General features: G+C 44.7%; 1 protein-coding gene across 6 annotated transcripts in view; it reads right to left on the minus strand.

The window, feature by feature from the left end:
- Positions 1-26,884, minus strand: part of LOC143808823 (uncharacterized) — a 65,663-nt gene that overhangs the window by 9,921 nt on the left and 28,858 nt on the right. For 3 of the 6 annotated variants that reach the window (XM_077291910.1, XM_077291912.1, XM_077291911.1), the window contains 3 exons: positions 23,077-23,175; positions 21,062-21,577; positions 16,337-16,977 (listed from right to left, as the gene is read on the minus strand). In XM_077291910.1, coding sequence (XP_077148025.1) covers positions 16,466-16,977; positions 21,062-21,577; positions 23,077-23,175 — 1,127 coding nt within the window. In that variant the 3' untranslated portion in view covers positions 16,337-16,465. Of the gene's footprint in view, positions 1-11,724; positions 13,682-14,166; positions 14,260-16,336; positions 16,978-21,061; positions 21,578-23,076; positions 23,176-26,884 lie in introns of those variants that run through there. The other 3 variants (XM_077291913.1, XM_077291914.1, XM_077291915.1) reach the window with 3 other exon arrangements.

The raw sequence follows: 26,884 nt of genomic DNA on the forward strand, positions 1-26,884 counted from the left end.
CGACTTTATGCTGTCCCCTCTGGTTTCTCATCATGATGTCCTTATAGCCACAGTGTTTTCACACTATTCCCTGTGGTAGATCGACTAGAACAGAGGTGTCAAACTGCATTCCTCGAGGGCCGCCAACAGGTCATGTTTTCAGGATTTCCTTGTATTGCACATGTGATAATTTAATCACCTGCACAGAATGATTCCAGCACCTTGTGGAATGCTAAGGAAATCCTGAAAACATGACCTGTTGGCAGCCCTCGAGGAATGCAGTTTGACACCTCTGGACTAGAACTGTTATGGACCTGGTGGTTAGGAGCACCCGGAATGACCTGATGAGTAAACTAGTAATCGGAACAAGCTCTGGGAAAGTGGGAACTCTGCTGACCGCAAACCCTACTTCTATCACACACACTAGAAATAGCTGTGGAACGTACCTAACTCTCCCTAGACGCCTCTTCACAGCCTAAGAGCTAACTACCCCTAAAGATAGAAATAGAAGCCTAACCTTGCCTCAGAAAAATTCCCCAAAGGTAAAGGCAGCCCCCCACATATATTGACTGTGAGTTAAGAGGAAAGTCACAAACACAGGAATGAAACAGGTTTTAGCAAAGGAGGCCAGATTTCACTAAATAGTCAGAGGATAGAAAAGGGAACTATGCGGTCAGCACAAAAGACTACAAAAAACCACGCAGAGTAAGCAAAAAGACTCCCAACACCGAGTCACGGTGTGGAGGTGCCACTCTGCACCCCAGAGCTTCCAGCTAGCAAGGGAATATCATGATAGCAGCTGGACTAGAAATTAGCAGTACTAAGAAATATATTCAGGAAGCAGTAACAACAAATGAACTAGCAAAGACTTAGCTTCTGCTGGAGTAGACAGGTCCTCAGAGAAGTCCAAGAGAGATCTGAACCAATACTGACACACTGACAGCTGGCATGAAGTAACGATCTGAGTGGAGTTAAATAGGGAAGCCAAAAGCAATAAACGAGAGCAGCTGACAAAGCCAACCTCAGTGACCAGCAGTTCCGCTCAAAGCCACCAGAGGGAGTCCAAGAGCAGAACTAACCAAAGTACCATTCATGACCACAGGAGGGAGTCCGAGAACGGAATTCACAACAGTACCCCCCCTTGAGGAGGGGTCACCGAACCCTCACCAGGGCCCCCAGGCCGATCAGGACGAGCTAATTGAAAGGCACGAACTAAATCGGCAGCGTGGACATCGGAGGCAACAACCCAGGAATTATCCTCCTGACCATAGCCCTTCCACTTAACCAGGTACTGAAGCTTCCGTCTCGAAATACGAGACTCCAAAATTTTTTCCACCACATACTCCAACTCCCCCTCAACCAACACCGGAGCAGGAGGATCAACGGAGGGAACCATAGGCGCCACGTACCTCCGCAACAACGACCTATGGAACACATTATGGATGGCAAAAGAAGCTGGAAGGACCAAACGAAATGACACAGGGTTGAGAATTTCAGAAATCTTATAAGGACCAATGAAACGAGGCTTAAACTTAGGAGAAGAGACCTTCATAGGAACATAACGAGAAGACAACCAAACCAAATCCCCAACACGAAGTCGGGGACCAACACAACGACGGCGGTTAGCGAAACGTTTAGCCTTCTCCTGGGACAACGTCAGATTGTCCACTACGTGAGTCCAAATTTGCTGCAACCTGTCCACCACAGAATCCACACCAGGACAGTCAGAAGGCTCAACCTCCCCCGAAGAAAAACGAAGATGAAAACCAGAATTGCAAAAAAAAGGCGAAACCAAAGTAGCCGAACTAGCCCGATTATTAAGGGCGAACTCAGCCAATGGCAAGGTCACCCAATCATCCTGATCAACAGAAACAAAGCATCTCAGATAGGTTTCCAAAGTCTGGTTGGTCTGTTCGGTTTGGCCATTTGTTTGAGGATGGAAAGCCGAAGAAAAAGACAAATCAATGCCCATCTTAGCACAAAAGGACCGCCAAAACCTAGAGACAAACTGGGAACCTCTGTCCGACACAATGTTCTCCGGAATGCCATGCAAACGAACCACATGTTGAAAAAATAATGGCACCAAATCAGAGGAGGAAGGTAATTTAGGCAAGGGTACCAAATGGACCATCTTAGAAAAGCGATCACAAACCACCCAGATGACAGACATGCTTTGAGAGACAGGAAGATCTGAAATAAAATCCATGGAAACATGCGTCCAAGGCCTTTTCGGGACTGGCAAGGGCAAAAGCAACCCACTGGCATGAGAACAGCAGGGCTTAGCCCGAGCACAAGTCCCACAGGACTGCACAAAAGAACGCACATCCCGTGACAAGGAAGGCCACCAAAAGGACCTAGCCACCAAATCTCTGGTCCCAAAAATCCCAGGATGACCAGCCAACACTGAGCAATGAACCTCAGAAATAACTCTGCTAGTCCATCTATCAGGGACAAATAGTTTCTCCGCTGGACAACGGTCAGGTCTATCAGCCTGAAACTCCTGCAGCACCCGCCACAAATCAGGGGAGATGGCAGACAGAATCACCCCCTCTTTGAGAATACCATCCGGCTCAGGGACTCCCGGAGAATCAGGCACAAAACTCCTAGAAAGGGCATCCGCCTTCACATTCTTAGAACCTGGAAGGTATGAGACTACAAAATTGAAACGGGAGAAAAACAGCGACCATCGAGCCTGTCTAGGATTCAACCGCTTGGCAGACTCGAGATAAGTCAGATTTTTGTGATCCATCAAGACCACCACGCGGTGCTTGGCTCCCTCAAGCCAATGTCGCCACTCCTCGAATGCCCACTTCATAGCTAGCAGCTCCCGATTGCCAACATCATAATTACGCTCAGCAGGCGAAAACTTTCTAGAAAAGAAGGCACATGGCTTCATCACAGAGCCATCAGAACTTCTTTGAGACAAAACAGCCCCTGCTCCAATCCCAGAAGCATCAACCTCGACCTGAAAAGGGAGCGAAACATCTGGCTGACGCAACACAGGGGCCGAAGAAAAACGACGTTTAAGCTCCTGAAAAGCCTCAACGGCCGCAGAGGACCAATTCACCACATCAGCACCTTTCTTTGTCAAATCAGTCAAAGGTTTAACCACACTAGAAAAATTAGCGATGAAGCGACGGTAAAAATTAGCAAAGCCCAGGAATTTCTGGAGGCTCATCACAGATGTAGGTTGAGTCCAATCATAAATGGCCTGAACTTTAACAGGGTCCATCTCGATAGTAGAAGGGGAAAAAATGAAGCCCAAAAAGGAAACCTTCTGAACTCCGAAGAGACATTTAGACCCCTTCACAAACAAGGAATTAGCACGAAGGACCTGGAATACCATTCTGACCTGTTTCACATGAGACTCCCAATCATCCGAAAAGACCAAAATATCATCCAAATATACAATCATGAATCTATCCAGATATTTTCGGAAGATGTCATGCATAAAGGACTGAAACACAGATGGAGCATTTGAAAGCCCGAATGGCATTACCAGGTACTCAAAATGGCCCTCGGGCGTATTAAATGCTGTTTTCCATTCATCGGCCTGTTTAATACGCACAAGGTTATACGCCCCTCGAAGATCTATCTTGGTGAACCAACTAGCCCCCTTAATCCGAGCAAACAAATCAGACAGCAGAGGCAAAGGGTACTGAAATTTGACCGTGATCTTATTGAGAAGACAGTAATCTATACAGGGTCTCAGAGAACCATCCTTTTTGGCCACAAAAAAGAACCCTGCTCCCAACGGTGATGAAGACAGGCGAATATGCCCTTTCTCCAAGGACTCCTTTATATAACTCAGCATAGCGGCGTGCTCTGGCACAGATAAATTGAAAAGTCGGCCCTTAGGAAACTTACTACCAGGAATCAAATTTATAGCACAATCACAATCCCTATGAGGGGGTAGGACACTGGATTTGGGCTCATCAAATACATCCTGGTAATCCGACAGAAACTCAGGGACTTCAGAAGGAGTGGAAGCAGAAATTGACACCAACGGAACATCGCCATGTACCCCTTGACAACCCCAACTAGACACAGACATTGATTTCCAATCCAATACTGGATTATGAACCTGTAGCCAAGGCAAACCCAACACGACCACATCATGCAAATTATGCAACACCAAAAAGCAAATATCTTCCTGATGTGCAGGAGCTATGCACATGGTCAACTGAGTCCAGTACTGAGGTTTATTCTTGGCCAACGGCGTGGCATCAATTCCCCTTAATGGAATAGGATACTGCAAAGGCTCCAAGAAAAAACCACAGCGCCTGGCAAACTCCAAGTCCATCAAATTCAGGGCAGCGCCTGAATCCACAAATGCCATAACCGAGTAGGATGACAAAGAGCAAATCAGAGTAACAGACAAAAGAAATTTAGGCTGTACAGTACCAATGGTGACAGACCTAGCGAACCGCTTAGTGCGCTTAGGACAATCAGAGATAGCATGAGTGGGGTCACCACAGTAAAAACACAGCCTATTCTGACATCTGTGTTCTTGTCGTTCAGTTCTGGTCAAAGTTCTATCACATTGCATAAGCTCAGGCCTCTGCTCAGAGGACACCACCAAATGGTGCACAATTTTGCGCTCACGCAAACGCCGATCATTTTGGATGGCCAAGGACATTGATTCATTCAGACCAGCAGGCGTGGGGAACCCCACCATAACATCCTTAAGGGCTTCAGAAAGACCCTTTCTAAAAATTGCTGCCAGGGCACACTCATTCCATTGAGTAAGCACAGACCATTTTCTAAACTTCTGACAATATATCTCTGCTTCATCCTGACCCTGACACAAAGCTAGCAAGATTTTCTCTGCCTGATCCACTGAATTCGGTTCGTCATAAAGCAATCCAAGCGCCAGAAAAAACGCATCTACATTAAGGAATGCAGGATCTCCTGGCGCAAGGGAGAATGCCCAGTCTTGAGGGTCACCACGCAACAAAGAAATAATAATTTTTACTTGCTGAATGGGGTCACCAGAGGAGCGGGGTTTCAAAGCAAGAAACAGTTTACAATTATTTTTGAAATTCAGAAACTTAGATCTATCCCCAGAAAACAAATCAGGAATTGGAATTCTAGGCTCTAACATCGGATTCTGAACTACATAATCTTGAATGCTTTGTACTCTTGCAGTGAGATGATCCACACAAGAGGACAGACCTTGAATATCCATATCTACACCTGAGTCCTGAACCACCCAGAGATTAAGGGGAAAAGAGAGACAAAACACACTGCAAAGAAAAAAAAATGGGTTCAGAACTTCTATTATCCCACTTTTGAGATGCATTAACACTTTGTGGGCCAGCTGTACTGTTATGGACCTGGTGGTTAGGAGCACCCGGAATGACCTGATGAGTAAACTAGTAATCGGAACAAGCTCTGGGAAAGAGGGAACTCTGCTGACAGCAAAACCTACTTCTATCACACACACTAGAAATAGCCGTGGAGCGTACCTAACTCTCCCTAGACGCCTCTTCACAGCCTAAGAGCCAACTACCCCTAAAGATAGAAATAGAAGCCTAACCTTGCCTCAGAGAACTTCCCCAAAGGTAAAGGCAGCCCCCCACATATATTGACTGTGAGTTAAGAGGAAAGTCACAAACACAGGAATGAAACAGGTTTTAGCAAAGGAGGCCAGACTGCACTAAAATAGTCAGAGAATAGAAAAGGGAACTATGCGGTCAGCACAAAAGACTACAAAAAACCACGCAGAGTAAGCAAAAAGACTCCCCACACCGACTCACGGTGTGGAGGTGCCACTCTGCACCCCAGAGCTTCCAGCTAGCAAGGGAATATCATGATAGCAAGCTGGACTAGAAATTAGCAGTACTAAGAAATATATTCAGGAAGCAGTAACAACAAATGAACTAGCAAAGACTTAGCTTCTGCTGGAGTAGACAGGTCCTCAGAGAAGTCCAAGAGAGATCTGAACCAATACTGACACATTGACAGCTGGCATGAAGTAACGATCTGAGTGGAGTTAAATAGGGAAGCCAAAAGCAATAAACGAGAGCAGCTGACAAAGCCAACCTCAGTGACCAGCAGTTCCGCTCAAAGCCACCAGAGGGAGTCCAAGAGCAGAACTAACCAAAGTACCATTCATGACCACAGGAGGGAGTCCGAGAACGGAATTCACAACATAGAACACTGTCTCTTTAAATCTTTGCCATCTCTGCTTCAGAAGACCATATGGCCATTGACATCTTTATGCCCCTAAGAAGGTCGGTCAGGGGTGCGGCTATCAAGGCGAAATTTGGGATAAATCACCAATAGTATCCTACAATTTCCAGAAACATCCTTACTTTTTGGAGACTGGTTACAGCCAATTCTGGATTGCCGCTACCTTATTCACTTACAGCTTTATTTTGCCCTTTCTGACGATGTAGCCCAAGTATTTTGCCTCTTCTCTCTCATGGCACACTTTTGTTTTATGGTAAACCTTGACTTTCCTCGTCGCATCCAGTAGCTCCTGAACATACTGCAGGTGCCTTCCCCAATCTGGGCTGAAGATAGCAATGTCGTCCAGGTAAGCTGCAACATACTTTTTATGAGAGGCTAGGATCTGGGTCCATGGCCCTTTGGAAGGTGGCTGTGGATGTCTGAAGACTGAACGGCATCACGATATACTGAAAGCACCCGTCAGGTGTCAAAAAGCGCCATTCCCATCAGGTTTTAGCACCAGGACAATGGGGCTGGACCACCCTTTCTTTGATTACTCAAAGCCCAGGCTTAACATTTTCCTCACCTCCTTCAAGATAACCTTGCTGCGGGCTTTGGGAATCGAATATGGCTTTTAGTTCACCCACACATGCGGTTCCGCCAGGATTTCATGCTCCACAACCTGTGTACATCCTGGAAACTCCAAAAACATGTCCCAGTTCAGCTGAAGCAGTTCTCAGCACTGTTGCTTTTGGGCAGGTGACAGTGTCTCTTCCATAGTGACATCCTCGACCCCGGCCTCAGGATTGGCCCCCAGGCACGTAGCTTCCACCGGCTCCCTGTCTTGCCACAGGTTGATGTGGTACACTTGGTACAGCTTTGTTCTCCCTGGCTGGTGGACCTTGTAGCTTACATCACTCAATTTTTCGACCACCTCGTATGGCCCCTGCCACTTTGCTAGAAATTTAATTTTGACCGTGGGTACCAACACCAATACCCGGTCTTCAAGACTAAACTTTATCAGCCTTGCTGCCTGAATGTAGAGCCTGGCCTCTTGTGCCTGAAGGAGGCTCTCCTTCACAATCTGCATCACCTACCTTCGTGATCCAGTCCTGCATCTGGGCCACATGCTCGATTATGCTCTGTTGGGGTTTAACCTCTGCTTCTCACGTCTCCTTCCCAATCTCCAGAAGTCTCCAAGGCTGCTAACCGTATAGCAGCTCAAACGGTGAGAACCCTGTAGATGCCTGTGGGACTTCCCTACTAGAGTACAGCAGGTACAGCAGTATGCAATCCCAGATTGAGGCTATGTGCACACGTCAGGATTTTGTCAGGATTTTTCCTCAGGATTTGTTGCCAAAACCAGGAGTGGAACAATTAGAGGAAAAGTATAATAGAAACATATGCTCCACTTCTGCATTTAGCACCCACTCCTGGTTTTGGCTACAAAACCTGATGAAAAAGCCTGACAAAATCCTGACGTGTGCACAGCCATCCTTCTCTGTGACCTTCTTAAGCATGGATTTCAAGGTCTTGTTGAACCTCTCCACCAGGCTGTCCATATGCAAATGGTAGACAGACATTCAAAGTTGTGTAATCTGGAGAGCCTTAAACAACTCATGTATCACTTTGCACATAAAAGGAGTTCCCTGGTCCCTTAAATGGACACTGCCACCTGAATTTGGAGGGAACAATCTTTAGCTATAGGGGCGGGGTTTTCGGGTGTTTGATTCACCCTTTCCTTACCCGCTGGCTGCAATATTGGATTGAAGTTCATTCTCTGTCCTCCGTAGTACATGCCTGCACAAGGCAATCTTGCCTTATGCAGGCGTGTACTATGGAGGACAGAGAATGAACTTCAATCCAATATTGCAGCCAGCATGCAGCCAGCGGGTAAGGAAAGGGTGAATCAAACACCCGAAAACCCCGCCCCTATGGCTGAAGATTGTTCCCTCCAAATTCAGGTGACAGTGTCCCTTTAAAATCTACTTTGGCAGGCCTGTCCGGGAAAAAATATGGGTTATACTCCTGGAAGAGGAGTTTCTCAGTGGTACCGCCTCCAGGTACCGTGTTGCACAGTCCATTACCATTAGGATGTATTGGTGCCCCCAGGCAGACTTAACTAAGGGCCCAACAAGGTCCATGGCAAACCGGTGAAGAGACCTCTGCAATAGGCAACAACACTAGGGGTCTCAGTAAGTGGGACCTGGGAGCAGTTAGCTGACAGATAGGCCAGGGTCGGCAGTAGTTAATCTCTTTGTGACATCCAGGCCAGTAGAATCTCTGAAGGATTGGCTTTTGAGTTTTGGCTACTCCCAGATGCCCACCCAATACATGATAATGGGCCATGTCTAGTACCCAACGCCTATAGGGGCCTCGTATTAACAACTGCCTATCATTTCCTCTCAGTTTTGTGATCTGATATAGCAGCTCCTCAATTAAAGCAAAATGTGGAAACCTTGTGTCGGTTCCAGTCTCTTAAGTGACCCCATTTATCACAGACACATTGTCAAGTGGCTATTTTAAAGTAAGATTCCATATTTTAGCAGTCCCAAATTTCCCCCCAGATATCCCCAGTTCAGGAATCTTGTCCTTGTAACCAGTAAGGACACACAGGGGGAACTCATCCACCTCCGATAGGGATTCATCATGGTTTAACCAGCTCCTGTCTGAGTCACTCTGTGCCCCCGTCTTCTGCCATAAGTCCCAGAATAAGCTAAAGTCGTGCTCTACTATCACCGAGTCCAAGGGTTCTAATACCAGTACCCCATTTATTGTTATGAGACATGTCGGTGACCCCTCACTGGGCTGATAGTCCACACTGCAGGCGGGATAGGCAGAGTACGACAAACGCCTCCCTATGCTGCAGTCCATATGTTCAGAGGACATAAGACAATGGGAGGTTATGTGTCCAGGGCTGTAAGATTTCAAGCAGAGCAAGTTTTTACCAGCAGCCTTTGGAAACCCCTTGGAACCTCTGAATCCCCTAGTCATGGCTCTACTTTTTTTTTGAGATTCAGGCTTCTTCTGAGTACCCCAGTATGGGAATGCAACACTGCCCGGCTTCCTTAGGGACCTCTCAACCACCTGGTACCTTTCCAGTAGCCCAACCAAGCTGTCCACATTTCGAGGGTCCCCCTGGGCAACCCAGGTCTGCATTGGCTTTGGAAGGGAGTAGATAAATCTGTCCATTATGACCCGCTTTACCATCTGACCTGGGGTGGAGGACTCCAGCTGCAACCATTCTGTACCAAATCAAACATTAGGGAGCAAGGAAGTTTATCACTCCAATATGCCAAGTAGTTGACTCTGAGGTTGGACAGACAGTCACCCCTGAGCGTACCAGTATCTCAGTTTTTAGTTTGGAATATTCCTGGGCATCCTATTGTCACGGGAGACCTAGGTATGCAAGAGCTAATGACCCGGGCCCCTGCGATTTCCCTCAGACTAGGGAAACCCTGACTGACCCTCTCCCAGAGTTTACACTGATGGTGTGCATGTCTGGGCCTCCACCCTCACCCTGTCTCCTGTTTCAACCCTAGGCTGAAACCTCCACCCACCACCCAGTGAAGAGACCATACACCAATACCCACAGTTAGCACAGACAAGGATAACGGAAAAATATGCAATACGCCGCAGTCACTCAGGAATACACTATAAATGCACAGGGCAAAACAAATACAAATATAGGAAGGAGAAAATATACACGACGCCGCAGTCACACAGGAATACACAATAAGTGCACAGGGCAAAATAAATACAAATATAGGAAGGAGAAAATAAGACAAAGGGAAATACACCACCAGCAACGATACTCCAACTCCTAGCTCACCACTCCAGACCGATATAACCCAGCACAAGACAGAAGCTATAATCGGCGACGCCCAATGTTCAGAAGAACTATTTAAAGGCAGTGGGCATGGCCCAGCTTCCAATCCAAGCACCAGCTAAATTAACCCCGGACCAGCTAGATAAAATCTAGCCGACGCCACTGAGCACACAGTGGACAAAAGCGGAATTACCGCTGTCTGTCGAACGCCCTGGTATGAACAGCGTCCGACATGACACCTATCAGGCCCAGTCATAATAAGCCTTCTTGCCAGTTAGAGAGGGGGCCATCACCTCCACCCACTGCTCCGGTGGCAGCTTCTACCACTCTGCTGCCCTTTCAAACTGTCAAAAAAGCTTCCACATCATCGCCTGTGGTCATTTTTTCCATCGCTCTTCTTACCGCCTTTTGGAAGTATGTGTCGTCACCTGGACTTGGAGCAGGGGCAGCCAGCCTCCCACAAATGGTCTCTGCGAGCAGTTACATCTGTCGTGTAAACATCTCCTGTTGCTATCGCTGCTGCATCAACTGTTCATTTGTTTTCTATTGTGGCAGCTGCTGCTGTTGTACCTACTGCTGCTGTTGGACTTGAACCAGGTGTTTGATCAGCTCCTCTATGCTGGTTTACTTCACTTCCTGGCTTATGGCCATCTTCACCCAGGACATGCCGTTTGTCCACAGCCATCACAAGTGCTTCCTGGGGAAACTGCCCGCATTCTCCACCACATGTGGTAGATTGGTTCACTCGGTTGCACACGTAGGTAGATACAGGAACACGGTCTCATTAAATCTTCCACTGGTTTCAAATCACTTAAGTTAATGGCCTCAGTCAAACATATATCCCCTCCAGTACTTTTCCAGTGACTTTGTCACATCCACATGATGCCATATCTTCATACTATCTCTCAACTTTTCTTTGTCCATACTGTGACCTCACACTGCCCTAACTCTATATTGTGCCCACTCTCACAATGACCCCATACTGTACCCTTACACTAACACGTAGGGGGTGTTAGTATGAGGGGCAACAATAAAAGTCCTTGGTACCTTCGGTTCCATGGAGCACTTACCTTCTCGTCCTCCCCTCCTCTGCGGCACAGTAGTGACTTCAACAGAGTAATGGTATTAGTTTTATGCCACATCTGCAGTGCAAACGCTAATTTCTGCAACTGTATTTGCACCTGAAAAGATTGCAATGGAGTTCAGACAGCGGGGAACCAACATCTTTCCGCTCCGCTGAACTGATTGTCAGTTTAACACTGGGTTTGAGAAACAGGTCAGTATTCACTCCCGGATAACGCTTATCTAGCCTCATGGTAGAAATAGCACCGACTGAGGGAACACAGGTGGTACTTATGGGATGATCATTAGAATTGTCACTTTTAATTGGATCGCCGTGACTATCACTGTCATTGGACACACTGCATGTCATGGTTATAGGGGATACAGTTGCTATTACTATTATGAGGCTCCATGATTGTCATTGAGGCCTGTTAGATGGACTCTACAACTTTATAGAGGTATAGTGGATGTCAGTGTTCTACAGGCTTTGTGGTACTCACTGTTATAGCGGTACTTATACAGGCACTGAGGCTTTCATTGTTATTGAGGCACAGTAGCCGACAATGTTATAGGGGCACAGTTCATGGCACATTTCACCAGGTTTGTGTTAGGCACCCACATTTCTGGTGCCGTCTTGACCACTCTGCATGAAATAGACAAGATATCAACTGGTCACTTACCTTAGTGAAAATCGGAGCAGTGTTCCTGGTTGAGAGACCAATGCTGGAGGTAGTTGTCAGACAGGAGTCCTGGTGACACCGCCACCTGCTCAGTAGTCTGAGTGAGAATATCAAAGGAGTAAGATTTCTGGAACTGAAATATCCTATCAGACTCCGCGTGCTTTCCTGCATGCGATAATCATCCTTCCAATTCCATGGAATAAAGCATTTAGACCTCACCAAACTCTTTGGGCTCCTGTATCCGTGATGCAGTTCACATGAAATGAGCGCCATCATGGTGGCATCTGTAACGTACTCCCAACTACTGACTTTGATGGTATGCAGAAAAATTATCACTACCTAAAAGGTTGTAGCTGGATCTCAACATATTCTCTATCTTGTAAGAGATAATAAGTGTATGATCGATGAGGGATAAGTGGTCTGACCACTGGGACCCTCAGAGTTCATGAAAATGAAGGTCCTAAGTCCCATGTTTCAATAGGGCACTGAGTTAAGCATGCATACTGGTGATCCAGTTATTGTCCATAGAGGCTGATGGTGCTATACTCCGCTATTTCCAACAGTACTATAGACTTTGCTCGGTTGCCACTTCATATAAACGTGGAACTATAGGATCCTATTGTTAAGATCAGTGGAGGTCACTGAACTTGGTCTTCTTTTAGCAATAACATATTTATCACATATCCACTAATGAGTTCAACACTGTGACGCGAGCCCTTTTATAGCCCACAGTGGGGTAAAAAAAAGTATCTGGACCCAGTATTACATTTTTTAGCTTCCACCACATAACGTTTACAATATTGTTGTCTTATGTGGTGAGGACCCTCAAGCACCAGGGCCTGAATGAGACTGCTGCATCTGCCTACCATACAACTACGTCCCAAATTACAATATCATAAAAAGTAAAAACCACAGCATTCTATTCTTTCCTACATTCTTACAGGTTGAGCAGGTTTTGTTGATATGCCAAGACACGATCCTCTACATTAGAACATTATGATTTTCCAAAATTTTTAGGGTCAAGTAAGACCACTTTGTCAGCTTGTTCAACGGGGTTCACAGGCCACCCTGAAGTCAAATGTATGTCATGGTGTCCACCAGTGGGAATTAGAACTTGTTGGCCATTAATGAGGCTTCCAGTGTCAGATATTATTAAGGATTGGCATGGCTTTCTGAGTGGGAATTTGTATCGATATTTGTACGAAAAATATAGAATCAGACTTTAAATAAATATGGCTCGAAGGATGAATTTCTATTTCTTGTGTCTAATCTCATAAATGTACTACTGAGGTTGTGGGGTAGGCTATCTGTAGTCAAGTCTCATTCTGTCTCCTACCAGGTGTTGTCCCTTCGATTGCTCCTCATCGCCGTGATCATTGGCTTTTCACTTCTTTTATCCTACTTTGGTGAAATTATGAAATCTTAAGATTCCAACCGCCCAAGAAAAGACCCCTAGTCCTGATGTTCCACTAGAAGTTCTGCAACCTGCTTCCTAGATGGGTCCGCTGGTGAGTCTTTAGATGATGTGACTGGACGAAACTCTTAGTGCATTCGGTGCACTTGTAAGGTCGTTCTCCAGTGTGAATTCGCTGATGAACCTTCAGGATAGAGTTCTTGATGAACTTTTTGCCGCACACAGTGCACTGATACGGCTTCTCTCCTGTGTGAACTCTCTGGTGAACCATGAGCTCGTAGGGTTGTCGAAAAGTCTTCACACAATGTCGACAATGGTATGGTCTTCCCCCTGTGTGACCGATCTGGTGTCTTAAGAAACGGGATAGGTCAGAGAAAGATTTTGGACATTCGCTGCACTGGTAAGGCCGGTCTCTTCTGTGCTGGGGCAGAGGAGATAAGATGCCAATGTGATTGTGCCAACTGCTGCACTTATAGAATGAGTCGTTGAGGAAGCAGTGTGTGCTAGCTGGATCATCCTCCGCTGCCATGTCTCTCCTGTTCTCTGTAAATGAAACACACCACAGTGTTATAGAGGAAGCACTCAGAGCCCATTCAGGACCCCAAGGCAACGAAGGAGCAAATCAGTTGTATGATTTGGCATGTATGGGCAAACCTGGACATAATTTAATAATCTGGAATGGTTTGGGTGCGATTAGAAATACTGTATTAGCTGACTTGGGTATGCTTTAGGCAGATATGGGCCACCAGGCCAGACCTTGGCTTGGTTTGGGCACACCCGAGTATCAATATTATTGAACTGACTTTGGTTTAAGCAGACATGGCCAGAATTGGTTATGGCTTTGGTAAATGAATCTAGGTGGACCTGGACATGTTTTGGGTACATATGAGCTAAACTAAGCACCATTTTACCACAAAAGATTAGAAAAGGTATGAGCTTTGTTGGGCATAGTTTGGGCAGATGTAGGAATCATGGAATCCCAAGTATTTTGTTGGCAGGTTTACATGGTATTGGGTCTTTCCATTCACCTTGGTTGGAACATTCAGCAGTTTCCATGTCTCCAGAAGTCTGGTTTATCCAAATTTCCGTCATATCTTGTATCCTGGAGGTTGAATTATTGTCTATGGAGCAAGAAAGAAAAGGAGAAGGTGAATTATCTGCAGGATAATGGGGCAAAAGTTGTCTTGGGAAGAGTCAGAAACTGAATAAAATCTGATTATTGTCGAGCAATCCTAGTTTAACCAAAATAGGTTTCAAAGAAACTCTCCAGTCTTTACAGATCATTTCAGTTCACTTTTAGGGAACTGATAACTGTTCTCACCCAAGGTTCTGAACTTTGAGCTTATGACTCTTTTTAAATGGCTGCCGTTTCCTTCCCCTACTTTCTTAGTTTACAATGAAAGTATGGATGACAATCATTTCAGTGGAATGAAGAACCAACGAGCACCAAGAACCCATATTATGGGGGTAACAGGCAAAACGAGGTTGCAGTTTTCTTTTCGTTACCATTTTCCACTCACAGATCTTTTTATGGGCCACATTGGGTGAAAGACCTGGGCTGAGCGAATGTAAAACATCAGCACCATGATAACACTACGAACAGGCACCTGATACAGGCATCTGTACAGGTTTAGTAAGCATGAAGGTAAATAAATACGACTAAATACAATTACAACAATGTCCCTGCATATGGCTATTTGCACCAACAATAAACCTCCATACTTTAAATTGCAGGCTTGATTTGGTAGTGCTGAGGGTGAAACATAGAAGTACGGTTTATACATCTTTCACAATATACTCTAGCACTAATGGATGACTATTACCATAATTTTACACTTCGGAATCACACTGCTGGGTGTGAAGACCATTAAACTACTACAATGTCAGCTGGTAAATAGTCTAACGGATAAAATCACTGCAGACTATTCCACGCAAACCATCGGAGAAAACTGAGGAATGGTCTAACCCACCTGCCTTAGCCACAAGGATATGACCCACAATAATGGCTTCATGTGACCTCATACAATGAAGAGCCAAACTCCTCCCATAAAAATAAACTATACCCATGAAGAACAAAATAAAAAACCTCCATCCTATGAAGAACCAAACTCCACCCAAAGAAGAAGCTATCTCCAACCCTACGATTAACCAAATCCTACTTCTTTTGCAGACCTTAATAAGAATTTTAAAAAATCTTCACCCCATGAAGAACCTAGCTCAACCCTATACTTAACCTCATGAAAAAACTAACCTCACCTCTTAAAGAACCAAGCTCGAACCCATAAAAATCCACACTCAAGCCTATGAAGCACTGCACCGCATTAGGGATATTTTAGCACTCCACTTACAACACATTTCTGTATAATCAGTAAGAAGTCATAGTGAATACAAATGTGAGATGCTGGTTGTGACTTCAGGAACATGGAACACATTAGACCAGGCAGGAGGACTCGAGAACAGAACCACTTGGGCATGCAGGCTAAAGAAGACATATAAACTGGGTGTTTAACCGGCAGCTCTACCATCAAACATGTACGGGATAGTGTGGAGGGCAAGGGCTAACTTTGAGACAGAATATATGTCCCAGGGTGGCCAGCTAGCAAATATTTAGAAACCTTTGCCCTGACCTGAAATCAGTTCTGTGGTATCTGCTATAGGGTCCAGGGCTAGTTGTACCGCTAAGGTATTGCATTTAATGCATTGGAGAAGATAAGTCAACCACAAGGGATCACAAACGAGCAGTGCCCTGGGACAGGATAGTGAATCCTTGACACGTGGTTTTCATAGGGTTGAAGAAGCTGGAGCCCCTAGAAATGAGGCCCGCGTGGTCACAATCCCAACCGTCCAAAAGTTAGACTTGGAGATAGGCTAAGACTAGATCTCCCGATCCATATCAGCTTGCGGGGTATTCTATAATGAGCATAGGTTACCCATTAGACGATCTCCATCTGGGACATTTTGGCAGACACCATTAGTTGCACAAAATTGTCACCAACCGGCTGTCACGACATGTCTTACGCATGGTGAATTTGCTTGTCTATCCCCCTTCCTTACACATTCGGCAGGTGTACCCTAATAATATATTGTGCATAATGTCATGGTATTCGAGGGGACAACCGGGAGACTCTTCTCACACATCACTTTCTCTCCATCATTCGTTACGCACAAGAAATAAAACTTCCCTCATTTGTCATTTTTTTTGTTTATTTATAACAATAATAATGAAATATTTTTTTAAATTCAGAGACATTTCTTAAAAATAATCACCAGAACCCAAAAAACAACGAAAGCGTCACGGATATGAGTCTGGGGAAAGGAAGGAGTGGACTAGGTAATTTTTCGTTTTGGGGGGACAGGGTGATCAGAATGACTTGTGGTCATCACCTGCCGCCGCAGACCTGTGTGGGTGCTGGGGTGCTCTGTGGTCCGATCACTGGGCGACAAACATGAGGCAGGACGTATGACCTCAATGCCCCTTTGTATAATATTGCCCAGGGTGGCCAGTCCGTCGGTCTGTTTAATCTGTAGAAGGTTCAAAGAGTATGCAATCTGTGACAAGATAGCATTCTGCTCCTGCATGAGGAGGTTGGACTCCTGCTGGTGAGAAGTCAGGTTGTGCAGACTGCAGCTTATAGAGGACAACTGGTGGTGGTCACGCGGCTCAGGATTTAACTCTGCAGTGGTCTCTCTTTCTCCAATAACATCCTTGGGCTGATGCTGACTGTCTGGTGAGATAACGGATGGTTCTTCTGAGGAGTCTTTACTGGAGTCCTCAGCTGCATCCTGGCACTGAGGAGAGAAGCTGCAAGCCGCCTCTGAATTAACGCAATCTACGGGCTCTAAAACACAAAAAAGTTATCACATTATCACAGGTAATAATTGTATGTAAATCAACTCTTCACAACGACATTGGACCATTCCCGTAATCCCAAAACATTTCTACAAAGTTCTACAAATCCTACATGACTGAGAAACTGGCATCTTCTGTATCGGTTCTTGAAATATCACCTCTACTTTCAATGTTTACCTAATTCCAGTTCATTCCTCTCGTTCTTACATGCAGTCCTACAATCTTATTCGATCTAATGTGATGTAGGATTAGAAATTCTGGCTGAAACATAATGAAAACAAAATTTCTCAATTCCCATGTTTCTGTAATCCTAGGCATAGCTGCCTTCATCCTTTACATCTCTGACCGTAAAAATCCAAGTCCTGAATTCAACTAATTTTATTCCAAATTCTTCCCTAAAAAGAATGTTCCCAACTTAGATCGTTATGAGGCAGTGATAGGATATGCTACAAACGTCAGATATATTTGCAGAGAAAGCGAGAATTCTCAAAGCTCCAACAGAACGGAACGAGCTGCACAACTGCAGCCACAACTTCATGCCTGACAGCGGGGGATGGGGCTTCTTCCTAATCATAGATGCCGGTCAAATCTTCTCGATAAACACCCAAAAATGCCCCAAATTGGAAAACCCCTTAATTCAACCAATTCCCAATGACCTGGACATGTCTCCTTTATTCTGCTGGAGCCACTGTCCACTCAAGCTTCTCTCATTCCAGGAATTCCACATTCCCGTGTCTTTCTTCTCCCACTTCAGTGACTCCATTACTCTGTTCCTTCACTCCGTTTACAACAGAAAAATATTTCACACATCATAATCCTTCATGGAGACCATTACCAGCTCTTGCGATGACCCCCAGCTTTACTCATAAGGCTGACCATACAGTAGAGATTTTCTGAACGACTTATCAATGGCCGCCTGTGAAGATTGTCATCTTGGATAACAATGTGCAGTGCCATGTTAAATCGGTGAATCAGTATCGGCCCCCGGCGATGATGTGTGTCCTGGTCGGGGTCACCATGGATGGCATACAGATCTGTTTTGCATATGCAAACTGTTGAACTACAGCGGCCGGTAGGAAATTATTACTGACCTCTCGTAAAATCAAGACACAAAAAGGTGCAGATTGATAAAAAATTGTTTGAAATCTACAGTTTTTGGCAGCCAAAAACCTCCAGTGTGGCCAGCTAAGGTCCAGAAGGAACAAGGATTTACCGAATACAGATTGAATCTTATCCTACAAAACCAAACGACTATCTGCTCAGCTCCTGATTAGTCTATAACCTGCAGCCCCCAAAGCCACTAAATACCAGGAAAATAATTATTATCCTTTTATCAGGCAGGTTTATATTTTTTTACATACTCACTACACAGAAAAAATACAAAATATTATCCCTGGCGTCTTATGGGTTCATACTAACTGACTAGATAATGGAGATGTAATTCTGAGCTTTCTATGCCCCAGGGATAATACTACTATCCTCTTAGGGCACATGGCTATCCCTACTAACCCTCAGTGACACCAGGGATAACGAGATTAGCTTAATAGATTACATGGGTAGTATTGTGAGGGAACAAATTAAGAAAAATTCTCCATTTTGTGCTTTTGACTCCATTTTCTTGTTGCTTAAAGATAAACTCTGTTATTAAATTAGGTAAAAGATGATAGCTGCCATGAAGTAACTTTATCTTGCTGTTCATAATTGGTATAAAGACCTTGAGTGTTCTGACTCGAGCCAGGGAAGGGACTCGGGGGTGTATCGCTACATAAGACTCTGAGGCACTTGTTAGTATGTGTTTTTCTATGCCAAGAAGACACAACCATATATGTAGTTTCCGGTTTTTCTGTATTCTCATGGGTTAAGTTTTACCTGCATTCTTATAGGTTAAGAACTGTGAGCTATGACTATGAAGAGTGATACACAATAAACAGGGGCCCAGAGATCTGCTCGATCCCCCCAAACAGAGACATACGTCTCCGTCTGGTCATTTTCAGTTGCCGGCAACGCCCTGTAGATTAATTTGGAAATCACTGAGTCAACCGTGAAGGATCAATTTAGATCCTCCCTCAACAGTATAACTAACCCAAGGGATCAGACAGGAAACGGGGGGAGATGGTAAGTCAGGGAGAGGATTTATATCATATGCGTGGATAGGGATGAAGACTACCAAATATTATTTTAATATGGTAAAAAAACATGTGTTACCATAAAGTTTGTAACTCCTCCACACCCAGAAACATCAAAAAATATTTAACTAAGGTGTAAAAAGAATTGCCAAACCTTACCCATTCCACTGGACAATCCCTCAAAAAGCACAAAAATCCCCAACGCGCGTTTTGCTTCTTTATTTCATGGCCTTCTAAAGGAGTGTCTGTTCTTTGGGGTATTGTCCAGTGGAATGGTTAAGGTTTTGCCAATTCTTTTTATGCCTCAGTTAAATATTTTTTTATGTTTCTGGATGTGAAGGCATTACAAACTTTATGGTAACAAATGTTTCTTTACCATATTAAAATACTACTTGGTGGTCTTCCTCCCTATCCACCCACAGGATACAAATCCTTTCATTGGCTTACCATCTACCCCCCCCCCCCCCCGTTACCTGCCTGTTCCCCGTTACCTTGCTGTTAAGTCTTATTTTGTTTTACGAGATTGTTTTTATATATATTTCGCATCAATAAAGGAACGTTTAGCCCTAAAACACCATCTGCATGTCTCGCAGCTGTTAGACAACCACAGCACATGCAGGGACTGCCTAACAGACAAGCAATGCCTACAGGTATTGCGGCAGTCTAACAGCCGTGAGAAATGCAGCCGCGGGGACTCGAACATATTTTTCGAGCACGCTGAAGACACTCGGTTAGCACTTGAACATGCCTTCGCTCATCACTAGTCATCATACCAGAAAACATGGGTAGTATTACTAATCCTGTAAGCAGGAATATTCCTTCCAGACACAAAGAATATCGTTACTACGCTATTAGAACCCACTAAGCATTAGGAAGATTATCCTAGTAGAAAACATGGATAGTATTTTTATCCCTCTAGACACCAAGATATTAATATTAACCCTACCCAAAAATATGGGGATAACCCTAACCCACTAGACACCAGGAATACTGCTACTATCCCACTAGAAAACATGGGTAGTATGTATATCCGTCTGTAAAAATGTAAAGGGAACAAGAATGCAATGATCTGCAAATCTGTTATCTCCATATTTTAGAACAGATCAGGAGACGAATGTTGGACATTTTTCCACTTTATTTGAGGAACACGTTTCTGAAATTATTCCACAATGTTTAGACGCAGTTGTTCCCAGATCGGTGACCGCTGACCATCTTTGCTTCTGAGAGACTCTGCCTCTCTCATATGCTCTTTTTACACACAGTCATGTGACTTAGACGGACATTGACCCTCCAGCTGTTTTTCACCATTATCGCTTACTTTTCCAGCCTTTTGACAACTCTGTCTCAAATTTTTGACATGTGTCGCTGCCATAAATTTCAAAATGACTTCAGTTTTTCAAATAAAATAGAAAAATGTCCAACGTTCAACTTCTTATCTGCGATCCCTGTTGTGTTTGATAAAGTATGGAGATAAGAGATTTCCAGATCATCACATCCTTGTTTTCTTCACATTTAACACAGCGGACCAACTTTTTTAGAATTGGGGTTGTATCATAGTGGAAGACATGGCTGGTATTATTAACCCTCTAGACACCATTAATATTATTTGAGGAGACTATATGGGTAGTATTGTTAACCCTCTGCTCACCTGTGCTATTTGCTTACTAGAAAATATAGTTAGTATACTGACCCTTTAGACACCATGGATAACACTAATAACCTAGAGCAGGCATATTTGTATTACCTCCTGGACACCAGGAGTGCTATATTGAACATTAATGGCTCGGATATGTGGGCCCTGGGTAACCAGGAGGTTTACATGACCGTACATCTCACAATTGCTCATTGGAGCCTTCAGTTTCACATGGCGTCTACTGAAGCAACGTAAGAGAAGGCTCAGAAACCAAACAAAAACCTCTTCACAACACACAAAATAAGAATATTTACCGGCTTCCACCTCCTCGGGGAGGTCTTCCTTGTCTCGGTTCCAGTCAACCTCTTTGCTGTATTCTGGCTTGAAGAAATTTCTCAGCCTCTGCTCGTACTGTGTCAACCTCAGGTGCGGTGGGGGTCTGCGCCCTGTCTCGGCAACATGAGCCAAGGCTTCGCTCAGCTTCTCGTTCATTTTCCGCTTAGCATCCTTCCACCTCTTCTTGACTTTATCGCTTGTGCGTGAAGCCACCCCTACCGCGCTCACTTCGTTGGCTATGGCCTGCCACATGGCATTCTTAGCCATACCAGAGGTAATATCAGCTTCGTTGCCAAAAAGCTTGGAGTAATTTTCTATCACCAGGTCCACAAGGACGTCAAGTTCCTTCTCAGTGAACTTTACAATTCGCAGACGTGGAACTCCGGAAGAGGGGGATGAAGCAGACTGAGATCCGAAGGAGTTCGAGATATGACTCACAGGGAATTGTGCGGGCGACGCAGTATCAGAGATATGCAAGATCGGCTCACCTGTATCTGTCATTATGGCACAGAACAAAGCAAAGTTTAGAGATGGTGGGCACGCACACCTGCACAGAGGACAATCACAATCGGGAGTACCATTGGTGAATCTGTACTGGTGGGAGAGTGTAAGGGGCCACAAACTATAACAACATGTTTAAACGCAGCAACTCTCCAAACTCAATCTGTTCATTCCAAAACCACACTGACACCAGCAAGTCGACGCATCCATTGAAGGAACACAGCAGAGACAATCCACAATCTTGATAATGTCCTTACATGGTCAACTTCTAAAGCCAATGTACGGTGCAAAGATAGGAGCTCAGACCAGAGATCAATTAGCTCCCAATGCAGTTGTGTCTTTCCCCATTGTTAAGGGCAACATCACCTGTAGAAGCTCGTAAATAGCAACCAGGCAACCCCCACATGTACTTATGCTGGCTAACAGATGTAAATCATTCAGCTGCGGCAAGAAAAACTAAATCTCCGAGCACTAAAAAAATACTCGGAGGACCCCCGAGCATGCTCGAGAAATCTCGAGTAACGAGTTATATTCACTCATCACTAATAGTCACCTGATGCATTAGCTGACTGTTGGTGATAGAGTTTTTCTATGGAGACCAGCTGTGCAATTGCAGCTCTCTAGTGTCAGCTACTTCTGGAGTTTTGGAGTCCTGTTTCTATGTCATCTGGTGTGGAGCTTGACAGCGCAGCAGAGTCTGGAAGCTAAGTGTTGTTTTTATACCTTGTCTGTCTTGTGTTTGTCACCATCCCGTGTTGTACCATCTGCAGTGGTGAGGCTAGCGCCCTTGCCGGCCAGTGCACTAGCTAGGGCAGTGCGAGGTGACAGTGAGGGATGAGGTTCCTGATGGGGGGGGGTAAAAGGACCCGCTTAGGGTGTTAGGGGAGTGCAGGGACAGGCTCAAGTTGGAGCTTAGGGGGTGTCACGTCATTCTCTATAGGTACGGCCTTCCTCTCCCCATTTCCATCCCATTGTGTGTGTTGTGCCATCCGCTGACCGTCCTCCTGGTGGGAGTGTGACAGAGGAGCTCAGATAAAGACATAAAACATGACTAACAAACTTTCCATGAGAATTGGCTCATTGATGTAACCTCAGGTAACTCATTCAACGACCAGCAATGTGCAACACAGCAGCGATAGAAGGCAAAAAATATTTTAAGTCCAAAATACAAAAAATATTTGTCACAAAGGTGTCATATACTTTATGTTGGGACGACAAACCCGTTAACTAAAAAATAAAAAGGTGGTGTCCATACCCTTTATTAGGACTGAAAGAGCTCCCTAGTATGATATGTCTCTCAATCAGCTGTGGGGGGGCTCTGGATTATACAGAAGACCATTATAATAATGGTGATGAGGGGTGAACATGACCTGAAGTCACAACGACCAACATCTCAGTGATGGAAATAACGTCATCTGTTCTCTCCGGTCAACGACACAACAGGTAATCGGGAGGAGGCACCAATTCAGATATGTTCTCGATGGGTTCTTACCTCTTGATGGTACTGTGGTATTCGGTGGCCCTTGCCCTCCTACCGACATCTTGATGTATTCTGGTTCCTCTTGTTTGATTGTCTTTGTGGTCACCGCGCCTGGATATATAACCAAACAATATATCACCGGGGACCACAAACGTAAATGTGCCTCTATCAGGTGTGAGTAATGGTGGTGGGGGGCCGGTACTTTGTTACTGCTGCTCCACAAGAAAGGACGGGAGCATAGTTACTATGAAATGACTTCAAAGTCACCAATAAAACCATGGCATTACTTCTTAACTTTTGTCAAATGACATCATAGGCCACAGTGACTGATGATGTCACCACATATTAGTGACACCCCCCATATGTATGGGTGAGGAGTGGGCACTATAGGCAATCCGTATACTACACCAAAGCAAGGGCTCAGACTGGTGACACCCACATATGTATGGGTGAGGAGCGGGGACTATAGGCAAGGTCAGCCTCTGGCAGAAAAGAAGTGTGTCTATGTAACTATATGAATGTATGCTTGCGAGTATGTAAATGTGTGTGTATTTATGTATACATGCCTTGTGTAAATGTGAAACAGCTGTTACTTAAAGAAAACCCCTTCCCATTTCCAGCTGCCAGCTACGGAACCATATGGAAGAGAAATGCCACAAGAACTGAGAAAAAAAAAATAAAAAATTTATACATACAAGAAAGATGAAGGGTAGAGGAAGATCAGCAAAGCTTTACTGATCAGACAGTTACTGGAGTAATCCTGAAGCAACAATGTAAAAAAGATGGAGATACAACCATCTCACAGAGGTCCAGACCGACCACAGAAGTTAACATCTAAACATCTAACATCTTCTGATGAGAAGGGATGAAAAAAAATATATCTAGATGAACAAAGCCAAACCGCGATGACACAATCCGGCGCACATGCCAGATGATCGGCTTGCATGGCGTTAGTCCATGAAGGAAATCTCTTTGAAAGCCCATTCACAAAAAAAACTGCATACAACTTACCAGGGCCCATGCTGAAAACTATAAAGACTATTGGGATTCTATATTTTGGAGTGATGAGACCAAGAGAATATGGTGGTGGCAGCATCCTTATGTGGAAGTTCATGAGCTGCTGGTGTTGGGGGGCAAAATGTCAATCATGGGATCATGAAGTCACAGATGTCCTGCTCTATCGTGACAAGATGCCATGACTCTGGACGCTCGGTAGACTGCACTTCTCCGACATGACAACGATCCAAAACGAACATCTAAGGCCACTGCTGCATTTCTGAAGAACAACACGTGAAAGTGATTCAGTGGCCAAGTGTCTCCTGATATGACAACTGGACACCTTTGGGGATTCTGGAAAGTCAAGTTGTCATTCGCTCTCCATCCAGGCTCTAAGAGCTTGTTCCGAAGAATAGAAGAAGATAGGTGTAATATGTCACTAACTTATTTATTACAGGCGTAGAAGACTCGGTGCTGTCCTTACTCATCATGGAGATCATACAAAATACTAGATGTAGTAGTTTTTGATGCAAGATGTACTCAATTTCTCATCAACTAATTTGAGTAAAACTGAAGAATTTGTAATTAATAAAATCGTACTTTTCAAAAGGGGTGTACTCATTTATACAAAACACATTATGTGTTTACGTATGCATTGTCTAAACATGTATGTGTATTTATACGTGTGTGTATGTCGTGTAATAGGTAAAGAAAACCAGACTAAAAGAATTTGGAAATTTCTTATCGCCATATTCTATTACACCAGAACACAGATCAGAGGTTGAACTTTGGATATTTTTCCATTTAATTTGGAAAAAAATATCTCATTTAGAAATTGGTGGCAACAATATATTTCACAGCAGTTGTGCCCGGGCCGTGTCCTCCATTGTGCAGTGTCATGACTTTTTACAACAGTAAAGTAAATGTCTGGGAAGTAAGAAGACAATTGCTGGCGTTTTTGGAGAGGATCGTTGTCTGCTTCTTGTCTGATGTCGGACACTCGCTGCTCTTCAGTTCAGGGGTATTTGCCGGATATTTTGTTTCCCAATGGTGAAAGATTTTGACTGCAGGCAGCCGGTTCATCACTAGAACTCTTCTGCCGAGCCATGCTGCTATGATGGAGACAAGATGGGGACTAACATTGTCTTGATTAAAAAAAACATCTGGATGAAGATGTTGTCCTTCCCCCTCTATATAATACTCAGCATTGATGATGTCTTTCATGTCTGCGCTGCCCCTGCATAGGCACTAATGCTCCCAATACTTCTGAGATGCACGAATTGTGTGTTGATTAAAATCTGGACAGTCTCTCTCCTAGATAACAAGCTGGACGGTCTCTCTCCTTGATAAGCTGGATAGCCCCTCTCCTAGATAACAAGCTGGATGGTCCCTCTCCTCGATAAGCTGGATAGCCCCTCTACTAGATAACAAGCTGGATGGTCCCTTTCCTCGATAAGCTGGATAGCTCCTCTCCTAGATGATAATAGATAACAAGCTGGATGGTCCCTATCCTCGATAAGCTGGATAGCCCCTCTACTAGATAACAAGCTGGATGGTCCCTTTCCTCGATAAGCTGGATAGCTCCTCTCCTAGATGACAATAGATAACAAGCTGGATGGTCCCTCTCCTCGATAAGCTGGATAGCCCCTCTCCTAGATAACAAGCTGGATGGTCCCTCTCCTCGATAAGCTGGATAGCCCCTCTACTAGATAAACTAGATGGTCCCTCTCCTCAATAAGCTGGATAGCCCCTCTCCTAGATAACAAGCTGGACGGTCTCTCTCCTTGATAAGCTGGATAGCCCCTCTCCTAGATAAGCTGGATGGTCCCTCTCCTCGATAAGCTGGATAGCCCCTCTCCTAGATAACAAGCTGGATGGTCCCTTTCCTCGATAAGCTGGATAGCTTCTCTCCTAGATGATAATAGATAACAAGCTGGATGGTCCCTCTCCTCGATAAGCTGGATAGCCCCTCTCCTAGATAACAAGCTGGATGGTCCGTTTCCTCGATAAGCAGGATAGCTCCACTCCTAGACAACAATAGATAACAAGCTGGATGGTCCCTCTCCTAAAGAGTCCTCAGCACATGGTGTCTGCAGTTTCATAAAGAATTTCACATTCTGATTCATCCAGCCAGAGCAGTTTTCCATTTTCCCTCCGTCCATTAGAAATGCGCTTTGGCCAAAAGCCTATGGGAATATATTGGGAGATTAGTTTGGAGATGTACGGAGGAGACAGATTATGGACAGTTTTATAAATTAATAGTTTAAACTGGAATCGCTGGTGAATTGGAAACCATTAATGGGAATGGCAGAATAGAGAGGCGGAGGGAAAGCAAGGTGGATTAGTCGGGCAGCAGAGTTAAAGACGGACTGGAGAGGTGCGAGATGGTTAGCAGGATGTCCTCAGAAAATATTGGGTAGTCCAGGAGGGAGATGATGAGGGCATTAACAGTTTAGTAGATTTGGGGTTAATGACAGGTTGGATTCCGGAAATATTTTTGAGCTGGAGGCAGCAGAAGCTAGTCAGGGCTTGGATGTGTGATTAGAAGGGCAGGGCAGAGTTGAGGGTTATTCGAATAAGTGGATTGTGATTATCGGGGAAAGCGTGATGTCATTTACTGTGATAGGGAGATCTGGTGCGGGAGTTAGGGGATATTGAAGAAAGATGAGGAGTTCAGTTTTGACAACACTCCATTTTAGAGAGTTCATTGAGGAGAATATGGCTGATAGATCTTCTAAGATTCTGGACAGCAAAGAGGTTATGTTGGAGCCCAATCATTCCCGTTTTTAATGTCGTGCCAGCTGAGATTTAAAATCATGAGCAT

This window comes from Ranitomeya variabilis, chromosome 2, assembly GCF_051348905.1.
Source record: "Ranitomeya variabilis isolate aRanVar5 chromosome 2, aRanVar5.hap1, whole genome shotgun sequence".
Taxonomy (NCBI): domain Eukaryota; kingdom Metazoa; phylum Chordata; class Amphibia; order Anura; family Dendrobatidae; genus Ranitomeya; species Ranitomeya variabilis.